The sequence below is a fragment of the Acanthochromis polyacanthus genome, chromosome 5, assembly GCF_021347895.1.
Source record: "Acanthochromis polyacanthus isolate Apoly-LR-REF ecotype Palm Island chromosome 5, KAUST_Apoly_ChrSc, whole genome shotgun sequence".
NCBI lineage: Eukaryota > Metazoa > Chordata > Actinopteri > Pomacentridae > Acanthochromis > Acanthochromis polyacanthus.
In genome coordinates this window covers 26216627-26230411 of record NC_067117.1, presented here as the reverse complement: position 1 = coordinate 26230411, position 13785 = coordinate 26216627, and the positions used below count along the sequence as shown (strand labels likewise).

Genomic DNA, 13785 nt, shown 5'->3' with positions numbered 1-13785 from the left:
CTGCTAACATCTCGACCCTTTACCCACACAATTTACTACTTTTTAGCACGCAGACTCCACAGCAATATTGTGGATTTCATAAGTTATTTTTGGGCAACAATAGAAAAGTCAAGCTATGTTTGGTTGGTATAAAATCCCTCAGGTTTTCAAATCATTTCGAACCTGCTTCTTCAACCAGACGAAGCTGAACAAAGAAAGCATTGCGTTTGTGTTTAAAATCCTCCAGTTGCTGGTTTTATCTGTCTTGGCTTGTTTTTATTTGCAATGCGCTTGTAATGTTGCCAAAAAAACGATGTCCCTTGACGGATAAATCTGTCAAAATGTAGTTTCGCTTTTAAAATACAGGGCAAAATAATTATTAGGCAATATTAATCAAACGGGGGGCAATAACGTATTGACTCGGGACTATTTACAGCTACAGATTATTACACATTTAGTTCTCTGTGTACATACTGTGCATATGGTTTCATAAAAACCAAAGAAAAATCATTATCCATGTTCACCAAATGAAACTGATGTAAAAGTTTGATGTGTTTTAGTTTTTTTTCAGACAAAAATGCAGCTCTATTGCATGGACAAATGGCACCAAATAATGTTTTCAGCAATGTTGTTATCCTCTTTTTCTCCCCAGTATAACTGTTAATTGTGTTATTTTACACATCATCATCATGTAAGAAACTTTACAAACAAAAAAAACAGGTTAACAGAAATCATCGCAAACCCATTTTTTTTTTATCTAAGCACAGAAAATAGTTGCTTCTTCATCTGACATTTTTCAGCATTTTCCAAATTTCTCCAACATACATGGTGAATAAAATGCTGCAACATCTAATATCAGGCTAATTACGGGGGGGGGGGATGAGACAAAACATTGCATCAGAAATGAGCCTACACACGTCTGCTGTCTGCTACTGCAGACTCCAGGCAGGTAACTCATTTAGAATTATAATTGGATTTTTAGTTTCAAGTGGCGCATATGTCATTATCAAGCTTTTGATTTATTTGTGCATGAAAAAACATCAACTTATCAACTCCCCAGGCTGGGGAGCATAACTAAAGCTGCAATAAACATCTGTACAATCCCCTTCCCTAAGCCCATATGAGGTCCTTTTCAGCCTGCAAATCCATTCTTGCACTTGGTAGCTCATGAAAGCCCAAGGTCTTTAGGTTTGCATATTGTGCATTATTCTCATTTCCAGTAGTCAATTTTCAGCCATCTCTCTAATCCATATCGAGGCCATATCATCTCCTGTGAAGCCAGTTTTGTTCCAAACTGATAAGAAGGAGGGTTAGTACATTAATGCTGGAGAAATGCTCCATGATGATTTCCAGCAGCTGAAAATGTATAAACTGTATGAAAATCTGTGTTGATGTATCTTTGTTGTTAAAACAAGTGTTTTAAGTGTATTTTGCGAGGAGGATAAACCAGTTTCAGACGGAGGGGAAATCGCTTACAGTTGTCGTTCACAGACACTCAGTTGGTTTGTCTGTAGTTTAAAATGCAGGCGATGTGTCCCTTTATTAATGCAGCTTTTCCAATGATGTAAACGTACATACTCTGCTAGTAAAACTGTCTGAATGTAAGAAAAGACGTACTGAGATGACTGCAGAGATCTGGCTATATTGATAAGTCCTTCTCTGTGTTTCCAAAAGGCTACGTTTTTATTATTGCTCTAGCTACAAATTGAGCTGCTGTAAAATCTTTGTAGTTTTCATCTCTTGTGATTGCTTTCAAATGTCAAATTAATCTGCAACACAACTCATGTCAAAAGTGTGACAATTGTACTTTGTGTTCATCACTCATATGCCTTCAATGAATATTAACTGTGGGGGTTAATATTCATTGAAGATGTATAAAATCGGAAAGATGTTACAGATATTATCATTGAAAAATGTATGTAAAAGGCATTACTTAGACTAAAACTGAAACTGTGGAAGCTTTAGAAAGGAAAGATGACGGCAGAAATTTGCATTAGATGACATTAGATGTCAAAGGTGCACATAGAAAACCTTAGTCGTCATACAAATACCAACTATGAAATAAAAGTACAGAATGTGACGTTACAGCAAGTGAAAAGTATAGAAAATGACACATTTCAAAAGTATAATAAATGGTACAGTAATAGGACATTTAATGTTTTGTATACCTGTAATAAATATTAACTCTTGTCCATTAAACAAGTTTCAAAGAATTTAAAATAATTCCTTTTTGAGATATTATGCAGTCAAAATAGCTTTAAAGACTGTGATTTTAACTCTTATATTAAACCAGATCTTTGACAGTAAATTTCTACTGCACTACCAAGTAGATATACGCAAAAAAGACTGTATTAATACTTCACAGAACTATAGTTTGGTTGCATATTGACTTTAAAAAAAGGAAGTTTCTTTAAATTGTGCTTTTTATAATTGAAGTGATTGCTGTAAAACATTATTTTAGTTGCACCCTATCAGGTTTCTGGAATGTTCAATGGAAGTTTCACCCAAATCCAGAGAAAAATTATCAATGAAACTTAGAAGAAACGGCAAAAATGATCAAATTTGGCTCCTAGGCCACATTTCAAAAAGTCAATCAGCTACAAACAATTAACAGTAGAGGTTTTGGATTGTGCAGGGTACCATGACCTTGATAGAAGATCTGATATGGTTTCCTTGAAGAAAATCTACAGTTTGAACTGGGACTGCAAGGTTAGCTGGCATTAAATCACCCAGCTATAGCTAGGAACATTCTTCATATTTTTTATATTTAAATTTCATATATTGTACTGAGGTAATGAAGCTAGGACAACGGGGACTAAGTACAATTCTCCTTAGAATAAAGTATTAACAACAATTATTATTTCTGTCAATAGGTGATAATAGGTGACTGGTGAGATAATAAAGCAAGGCACTTTAGCAGCTCCAAAATTAGCAGCAGAACTTGACTTACTAACAATTCTAATACACATTGGGTGACACTGGGGAAAAAAGTGGTCAGAGTCCTCTGATCCCTGAGCATGGCGATGATGAGTGGGCTGTGTTTCTAGATTGCAACATGCTGGTACTTATGTTCAAACAACTGAACTGCTCAAGGAAAACAATGCAGCCAGAAAACCTCATAAAAATGGTATTTGGACAAAGATATGTTATTTTATGCTTTTCCATGCTGTCATCTCTCCAGAATGAAATGGCGCTATTACTGTGAGGATAACCCAGTTACTGGGAATTGTCAAACACCAGAGGGACTTCACTATGTACATGACAAGATCATGTTGCCCTCGATGCAATGCTCGCTGAGGTACCAACTCCAGGAGGATTGGGCTGGTCAGTGATCACCAGCTGTTTGCTCTGGGATCATATGGGATTGTTAGACCTACTGTAAGATGAGCACTGACACGCACAGGCAGCTCTGCAAGGGCGAATGCAACATAGTTCAAGGTTTCTTTAAACAAATCTGCTAATTGTACGCGCGGGGCACAGAGTTCACAATGGGCCAAATGTGCTCTGAGTAATGAGAAGGAGGGTTTCACCAGAACACAGAGCTCATCAATAGAGCCTTTCTCTTCTTCTCTTCATCTCGATTCGTATAATACGTGTTGATTAAACACTGAGTGATTCCTCTGATGCTCTCCGGTGACCCCTCCTATTTGTAAAGGAGACAAATTAAAGTCCTCCATCAAATTGTGATCAATGCCAGAGAGCCTCTGGCTGAAATGGGCACCACGGAATAATGAAGCTATAATTCAACTTTACTGCGTGCTAAATGAATGATGGACACTTGAAAGAAGCCAGGAAGGATTTCCTGTTAACTCACTGCCTCCTGTAGATGTCAACCTGAGTAATTAACCTAAATTTAATCTTTTACACAATAATTACAGTTCCTACAACATTCCCAGTGATATTTTTACATACAATGTTGATTGATTGATTACGTCATTGGGTAGCTGAATCATGGATTGATTGGTGAAGTAATGCAAAATGCTACATCCATTTCATGCTCTCAAATCAATCCAGGTGGCTCTGTAATATTTCACATAAGTGAATTTAAATGAGATTATACGCAGCTCGCTGAAACAGGTCTCAGGCTTGGATTCATTCTGATTTGGGGTCGACCGATCTGGGTTTTTAAGTACCGACACCGATTGTTGGTGAACCGGACAGGCCGATACCCGATATTTGGAACCAATATACATTAAAAGTAACCTCTTACCAGCATGTGATGGCAGAGAACCTGCCATTAACAATTAGACAAATTCATTAATAAGAATGACTATAATTGAATATGTAAAGAAGAAATAGGAGTGATTAAATTAGGATGCTCTGCTCTGTTTATGTGGGATCGATTGGAATTGATCAGTTTGTCTCCTGCAGTTACACCTACTTTTCTTTATTTTCATAATCTTTCACTGTTCTATTGCTTTTATTGTCCACTAAGGTCCATATCTTAAATAATTATTGATTACTGTTGTCCAGACTCTGTTTCAGGTAAATCTGTGGCTGACTTCTAACTTAGCCACCATCCGTTAGCATAGCCTCAGCCACTGCGAGAGAAGCTAGTCTTTGTTTGTGTTTCTTGGTCAGTTTTTGTAGTTGTTGTTGAAGAGAAATTTCTGAGACTACAGAGAGACGAGGCTGCATCCGAACTGAAGTAGCACGTTTAATCTATGTATAATTGACCAATGCTAATATAGATATTTACAAAAATGGCAACTATTTGTCACGATAATCAGAAAAGGTGATAATCGGCGTATTCCTAATTTTGAACATGAAAAGTCTTTGGGGGAAAAAACACAAATTATATCGCAAACTATATAATGAGAGTTCACAATAATTCTGTACTGGAATCCAAATTAAGAGTGCACTGTGCAAACAAAATAATGTTTACATTTCATGGATCTGCTTAAAGGAACATTACTCCACAGAACAGCTAGTGGTCAAAACATAACAGCTTTAATATGTGTGTGCAAACAACAATGCTCATTATGGAGCATTTACTATGATAGTAATGTGTGTAAAATCATTACATTTTATCTTTACTTTTATATTATTCTAGTTATTTGTTTAATTCTGATGTTCTTTATATTTGTAGATTACATTACATATTTGTAGATTACATTATTAACGTCTATATTATATATGATCATCTAACAAATACAAACTAGTACTTTATACTCTAACCTTGCCATTCGATATCATTTACTGGACGTCTTTTAAAAACTGTGCTATCTATGCTAGCCAGATTCCAACTATGGGTTCAGCGAAGCTTTGCAGTTTCCCACTCGATAAAAAAATCTTACCCTTCTTTGTGATCTGTGAAGCTGAGTTAAAATGAATATTTTCATCTCCACTTTCATGCCCCTCATTCACATGCAGGATGATATCGCTAACCTTTTGTAAGTGCCAGATAAAAGACTAAAGGGGAAGCTCAAACCCAATATTGCCTGTGATTGGAAGCCTTTAGCAGACGATGGTTTACTTTGGCAAAAACGTCCTTGTTTGAATGGATTCTGATTTTTTTATACCAGTGGGAGAAAAGGTGTTTGCTTATGGCTAATCTACTTGAGGTTGCTCCTTTCTCAACTACAGCATTCATACTGCCACCTGCCCCAAATACATATGAATAAGGACTCAGACTTCACAAAGGCAGCTTTGGCATGCATCAAAAGTTCTTAATAAGATACTTTACCTGCAAGGCACCCCATAAGTGACTGCAGCACCAGCAGTTTCCATAGCAACATCATCTTCAATTTTGTAAGGTCAAAGCAGTCTCACATCCAATCACAAACGTATGGAATCCGATTTGCACCTCTCTGGTTTTCCAATCTGTGGAGAAAGAAACAGGTGAGATGAGTCGGCAGTAAGGTTCTCATTAGCAGCACCTTTAAAAATCAGCCGCTGCTTTTTCCTGCCCAGCGTTCTCATTTCACACGGTGTGAAACAAAAAGACAAAGAGAGCAGCAAATACAACAGAGATGTCCACTAATTATGAACCTGATTTGTCAATTTAGCTGAACCCAAACCTTTACGTTGCATTTTATTAATACCATTTATAGTCTCCGCAATAAATTCTTACTTTTAGTTTCACTTTCCTAAGTTGCATCACAAAAAAAAAAAAAAAAAAAAGTTTCAGTGTTGGGTTGGGATGGTGGGCACATGAACAAAAATAGTTCATATACATTCATTTCCATATCTCCAGCAACACTAGGGACAGCCACTTTTAAGTCAATTTGAAAGCAAAGCCGCTCCTGTAAGTTCGCATAGAGTTGTTCTTGCTTGAAGCCTTCCAGCTTTCATGCTCATAAAAGTGCGAAGCCAAAAGATGGAAAATGCTGAAGAATTTCACAACAGTTGCATGCTTTTACCTCAACACAGACAATATCTCCACGGAGCGAGAATTAAAACTCAAAAGTTTGTCGAGTGTCAGGAAGGCAGCACTCAGTGTCTCAAACCTGAGCGAAAAGGAGGCAAAAAAAAAAGCTGAAGGCATGAATGAGGCTAAGGTGAAGACAAGAAAAACGTCAAAAAACTGTCACTACTCATGAAAATGCTTTATTTATTTATTTATTTATTTGTCAAACAGCAAACACAGGAAGCATTTTGAAGACTTGAGTGCATAAGAGGATTAGCATCACACCATTTCTTTAGTCAGTGGTCTGTATTAAAAACGGAATAAGTAACACAAATATTGTTCTCCCCCAAAATCCCCCTTTGGATATATTTTTTGTTTATAATTTGTTTTTGTTTTCACATCTACAGGCTTTTGGCAGAGTACCTACATATCTTACATAAATATGATTATATTCAGCCTGAAGAAGTTTGGCTTTTTGCTTGCAAATTTGGTTTCATGTAGGCTATAAAAAAAATTGTTAAAATGACAAATGAATGAATTGGGGAAAGTGGTTCTAGTGCATTTGTGCAAAGTATCTATCAGATGGTGAGATGCACACTATCGCTCAAAAGTTTGGGGAAATGTGGTTATTTTTGAAAGAAAAGTTGTTGGTTTTTTTTCAAGGAAGATGACATTAAATCCATCAGAAATACAGTCTAGTCATTGTATTTTTAATGGAATATCTACATAGAGGTACAAAGGCACATTTTCAGCAAACATCACTCTTGTAATCTAATGCTACATTGTGTTAGCTAATCGTGGTGAAAGGCTACTTAATGATTAGAAAACCCTTGTGTAATTATGTTGGCACATGAACAGAAGTGTGAGTTTTCATGGAAAACAGGAAATTGTCTGGGTGACCCCAAACTTTTGAATGGTAGTGTATTAAGTTCACAGTGTGCAGTGGTCAGTACCCAACAAAAGTGGCCTCAAGAAGGACATAGGACGCGACCGGTGTATATGGTTGTGTCTGAGCATTTGTTGCAAATTCTTCTATCCTTTAACACACAACACTTGCCTGCAGGCATCTTGTAAAGACGCATTGGAGAACATGGGATACAAAAAATGCAGGCAACCATTCTGCCAAACTTTGCTCTACAGCACCACTGACTGCTAAACACTACACAAAGTACATTGAATTCCCTTTTTCCTGGCTGAACATTAAAATGCTTTCTAACTTTGGAGCCAAATTGATAGGTATTTGGTTTAAAGGGGTTGTCGAGTGAAGCAGGATGTAACTGGGACACACAGTGAGGGGAGGCAGATTTATCCGGTTTGCCAGAAACTCTGAGGGAAGAATATGGGATAACTGTTGTTGGAAATGTCAGAGGCTGCCTCTGGAAAGGCTGCACTGTTGTAAGAATTAAAGCAATACAGCCAGTTAAGGAGTGAAATCTACCTTTTGCAGAGCTCCTCCAGGAGACTCGCAGCATTAATCTAACGTCTCCTGGGAAAAATATATATTTAGAGCCGAGGCAAAATTACAACGATTTGTGTAATTTTGCCGTTACAAAAGAAGCACAGAAGAACTCTTCTGTTATTCCGCCCCTGCTGTGTGTTCAGTATTGACAGCTCGAAGTTTTAAAGCACAGTGAGGAAAAGGGAGACAAAACCACCTAAAAATATGTATAAAAAGGCACCTGAAAGAGTTTGAGTAGGCCTCATTAATCTCAGATTCTCTACCTTGCTGTCTCCTGTCTCCACCTACAGAAAAGAGGTCTTTTATCTCCATACATCATATAGCAGGATGTCAGAATCAGTCTCTGGTACATCATTGGTGCAGAGCTGTGCCATACTCTTACAGAGCAGTTTTATGCATATTAAAGTGTGTCTTGTGAAACCATCGAGCTCTGAGCCTATTAGGCTAATGCTTATTTTGTCTGTGGTGTTGGATTCCTATTAACACTTTTACACAAGCATTAATTTGCAAGATATAATTAGCACAAAACATTCAGTATGACACATGGGGGAATGACAGGTGTAGCAGCAGGGCCCTTTTTTGGGGGAAACACCTGACCTCACAATTAATTGGCAACACGAAAGAATGTCAGACAGAAAGGTCACATGAAGGCATGCTAATCAGATAATTTACCAAGAATGAAATAGTCCTGGTAATGTCACTTCTAGGAACCAATTCATAGCATTCTTTAGCCAAATAATCCACACAGTGTTCTGGTGTTACTGTGTCTACCAATACTGGAAAATGTAGGATGAATACAACAGGAACTACCAGTGGATGAAGCGCTACATTTATGACCTGTACTCGAGTCACTGTGAGGAGGTAGGGGTGGATGGTTGGTCCACTCATGTCTGTGGTTTTGGCAAAACAAGCTTTTTGGTTGAGGTTAGGCTAAGAGAGTGCTTTTGGTTAACTGTTTTATATAATAATGTCTACATAAGGTCTGTCTCAAGACACTGTGGATTTTTTTTTTTATTAAATCAACCCACGATCATCATGTTCACCTTGCCAGTGTCTAATCGTTGAACTTGCCATGTATTTTTATTCATTTCCTCTCTCAGTAGGTCTAATACTTAATGTTTTGTTTATGTTTGCTGTATTTCAATTAAAAATGTCCTGCCGCAATAGTTGTACATACCTTAATAAACATATACCTCAATTACCAAAAGCAGCAATAAGCTCCATAGCATAAAAGCCAGTGCAATTCATTTGTTTCCAATCAAGGACTCGGTCCCCCATTATCCCTAACAGTAATATAGTAATGTTGTCAATGACAGTATGCTGGATGAAAATTATTAAATAACTATTGTAATTTCCAGCTTTACTTCATGGTGGCAGTGTCGTCTCACTGTCACAATGCCTAAATTCAAACACAAAGATGGAGAACTGTCTCAATTTGGTGCTGCATTGCAGAGTGTCATTTTTCTTTGATGTTTGAGGGTTTTTCATGACGACTGCTCTGGAAATAAAGACGCACCTGAGGCTGGTGATAATGAGGTCTTAGTTTTTCTGCCATTTATGAATCAGACCATTTAAAAGAAGACCCAAAGCATGAAAAATAGATGTGCAAGTAGTTTTCCAGGACAAACGTCCAACTCCCAAACGCATACTGGCATTCAACCGCTCTTGCCACAACTGGAGATAGGCAAAGAGCTGCCATGACTTCCAAAAGCTGATCAATGCTTTAGTTTATCAGGAACTGGAACCGCTTCAGCTGAAAAGCTCCCAAAATGCTACAGATATGCAATCTGTCCATTCACAATGAACCTCTAAACAGTAGTACTGTACAATCTGCAACAACCACAAGCACGCGATTGTTACTCGTGATTTAGGTGTCATCTCTAAAAATGTAGAACAGATTGTGTAAAATGAGAAAGCAGAAACAAGAAATGCACCAGTCTATACTGAAAAAATTACAAATTGCAACACGTTTTCTGCCATCTGTAGCAACAATGAGGACTATGCAATTGTGTTCGAAGAACCACACATGCAGTTAAGGTTTATAGTACAACACAGTGGAGGATTTAACAGCTAAAGACCTTTTTTCTTAAAGACAATATTTTTCTGATGGTGGAGACCAAAACAGAGTTAAAAGGAGAGCGCATACATGCTGATGTCATTCGATGTTTATCCACTTTTATTTGCCAAAACAAGCACTTTCAGCTGCTTAAACTTGACCAGGTATTGTGTGTTAAGGTATGCAGACAAATTTACTCCACACCAACAGTATTTTTAGCTCAGTTCTCGGCTTATTCGAGAACAAATTCTGAGTATTTCTCCCTGCTCATCTATAAGTCTTGTTTCCATGTGATTTGGCAGTGGGCATACTGATCTGTATCTGCGTGCAAAGCTACAGGGTCGAGATTATAAGTGGCATAGAATTACTGTTACTCTTGGTAACTTCGTTTTCCTCCAGTGAGTTAAGATCTATTTTTGCAGTATCCAAGACTTTCTTTAGCTCCCTCCAACCCCTTTCACCTCGACCTGATAAGGCACCCCAGCAGCTAAAGATAACACACCACTGAGCACCTCACAAAACTTGCTCTTGCTTATTGTTGCTGTAATCTATTTTGTTACTTGATGCCAGGAAATTGGAAGTTGATAAATGTTCTGGATACACGGACCATATCCAGCGGGACCGGCCAGCTTTGCAGGGCTTTCCAGCGCTCGTTACGTTACAGTGACAGGGATCATGACATGTTCGTCTTTTGTGCTCATTTGTAAGTGCAAAATTCGACGCGCTTAGCAAGCAAAACCCAAAGACGGCAGAAGGAAAATAAAAACAAGGGTCAACTGTAGCAAGACTGACCCGAAAATACTCCAATGTATGCTGATGTTGATGCACAATGATTAAAAAAAATGCAAATGGGACAAAATGATGAGTGGGTATCTTCTGAAAAGCACCGCTTCCCATTGGCATTTATTTATTATTAAAATTAGCACAGGGCTGCTGCAATACCAGAAAGAATACTGCTAGGCAAAGTACCACTGTTTCCACTAGTATTTCTGCAAATACTAGTATCACCATTACTACAGCGCTAATAGTTTTGCTCTATATGCTAGTCAGGGTACTACGAATAGCAGTAAGAATTAAAAAGCAATTATGATTCTCGCATATCGGTCGTGTTTTGTAATGCTGCTATTCACTGATTCTGTGCAATAATTTGCAGTTGGGTTCAGTAACCACTCAAGCATCACATATCATAAATGTAATATACTGCAGTTGCATTGGGTAAAAGGAAATGACTGATGATGCTTTGGGGCATAAGGGGAGGAGATAATCAGTCAAATTCTGTCAGTAACAAATTACCGGAAAATTGAAAGATTGATAGATTTGCAGACATTGTACAGTTAACAGCTTAATGGGGTTTTCATCAGCAATATGAGGATAATAACTGAGCACCAGTACCCTTCTGTAAATGCAAAATATTTGCAAGGTTATTCTGCCAAGTTGCATCACAGAGCTACTGTGATGTGATGCAGGTAGAGGGGATGCATATGTGAAAATATGCTCATGACATTCACGAATCTTTGGTAGAAAGTTGCAAGCAAAGAAGTGGTGCATTTGCTTTCTAATTATTTATGTCCATAAAAGTCAGTGGCTCTCAGTTACAGCTGCAGTTTCTGGCCACAGAAGGGGCATAACCCATTAAATCAACTTTCCTCTAACTGCAGCACACTGTTTGCCACTCCAAAATTCAGCGATACAGAGAGCAGTCCAAAATCGATTTATTACAAATGCTTGTTTCAAGAGCAAACTGATGTCTTTGCGGAGGAGGTGCAGGATCGCAACTTGAATTAAATTAGCTTGGGAGGAGATAACACATTTGGTTAATGTACTGCACTGGTCCTAAGAGATCCATCGTCCAACGATATCAGGGCGGAGAGCCAAACAGAATCAGCAGTGATCAAAGGAGCAGCTCAGCTATAAGACGAAGGGTATCAGCTCTGTCTTTAACACCCGTGAGGGATGAATGCAGCCACATTTATGTGACTATATGACATGTCCATATAGCAAAAGTAAAGTGGAAGTTAAAGAAACAGGAAAGCTTTAGAACGAAATCTGCTCCTGCTCACATGCTGTGCAAATGGCACCAAACATAATGGCGTTCTTTGCTCTTGATTTTTTTTCTGAGCACATTCACAAGGCACTGCAAAACATCATGAAAGGAGACAGATTTATGCACTCATTCATTTTTGTCTCCTGAAAGACCATGAAAGTGCAACACTTTAAAAAATGTATTAACACATATCTTCAATAGGTTCAAAACCATAGATATTCACATAATATTGGTACAAAATGAAGGAAAAGAAGCAAATATTCGTGTCGAAACTTGACCTGGAATTTCAATATTTTTGCTTTATAAACTAACAGTAGATGATCAGAATATCCAGTGAATGTTTTCATGATGATCAAAATTTTTTATTTATTCTTTAAAATTTGTCTTTCACCACCAAAACGAAGATGGAAAATACTCTTTCACCCATGTGTGCTGCATGCATTAATTGGCACGACACTGAAGCAGAACACAGAAATGTAGTTGATAAAAGGAAGGGTAATATAAAACACATAATATTAGAAGGATGTGTATATTTAGTGTCCAAAAAACATCTTTACATGCATACTGCAATAAACGGTCAAGGTTTAGTGTTCTTCTTTCTGTGAACCACTTTTATATCAAGTCTACATCAGGTCTCACAGTTTAAATTATGGGATAAATCACTTTGTTGTTTGGTTTTCCACGAATACTGAAAAAAATATAATTTCCTCCTTGGCTTGAGTTATGCTTGATTATATTTGAATCGTGACATAACCCTGTAGAATATATAGATTTGCTTCAAGATCTGATATTTACAGTGCAAACAAAGATACATGAGATGCACACTGAGAGATATCTTTATCAAAAGTTGATGGAAAAATGCCAGTAACTCTGCTGTATACAACTGAACTGCATTCTCAGTTTTAAAGACACATACTGTCTTCTGGAAAGGCAAAAGTATAACATAGTAGCAAATGTTACCACTTTCAAAAAACCACAAAGTCCATGTTTGAACAACTTTATAAAAATATCACAGTTTTGGATTAAACTGGCGCCCTTATTTATTATATATATTTAACTTGGTGAGGTTTATCCACCCACAGTTATTGGTTAGGTTTAGAGGAATATGGTTTGAGTTAAAATAAACCCCTTCACAACATGCTTGGAGCTTCACCTGATCATCATAATCGCTCCTTCTAGAAATAATGCCAGTCCTATTCTGTCTGCTTTGAGCACATCAGCCACTTCTGTTAAACAAGAGGTCTTATATCTTGGAGTGGTTTTTGATTCATGTCTCAGGTGACAAAGGTCGAACAGTCTTGTTTCATTCAGCTCAGGTTGATCTCTAAGGTCAGATCCCTTCGCTCTTTTTCAGACTTAGAAAAGGTCATCCATACATTCATCACCTCCACACTCTGTTACCGATATGCACTTTACTCCAGTAGCAGTGAGAGGAAACATTCACAGCTTTCAGTCAACGCAAAATGTTGCTGCTGGGCTTTTTTTAATCTCATTCCAGTGTAAGCGACTGCATTTTTCCAGTTCTTACTGGCTTTTACTAGTTACCAGTTAGTTTTGGAATTGATTTTATGGTTTTATTGCTTGGTTTTGAAGCCTTCCACAGACAGCTGCCAACTTAAATTTGTCATCTCTTGACTCCTTTTGAGCCTGATCGCTGTTTGAGATCCTCTGGTAGAGATCTTCTGACTGTTCCCAAATCCAGCCAGTGAGAGTACAATTACAATATCAGTAATGCCATTAACTTTATTTGTAGCACTGCCCTAAAACGAAGTTTCAAGGTGTTACACAATGCAGACTTTAAAGCCAAGCGTACAAAACAAACGGCATATAAATGAGCCCATACAACAACCACAACGCAAAGGATAAGAAAAATAGGTATAACAGTAAATGTCTTGCTT

General features: G+C 37.7%; 1 protein-coding gene across 2 annotated transcripts in view; it reads right to left on the bottom strand.

Annotated features, from left to right (window-relative positions):
- Positions 1-13785, bottom strand: part of cntn4 (contactin 4) — a 174816-nt gene that overhangs the window by 149911 nt on the left and 11120 nt on the right. For both annotated transcript variants that reach the window (XM_022199057.2, XM_022199056.2), the window contains exon 2: positions 5666-5802. In XM_022199057.2, the coding sequence (XP_022054749.1) occupies positions 5666-5720 (55 nt within the window). In that variant the 5' untranslated portion in view covers positions 5721-5802. The remainder of the gene's footprint in view (positions 1-5665; positions 5803-13785) is intronic.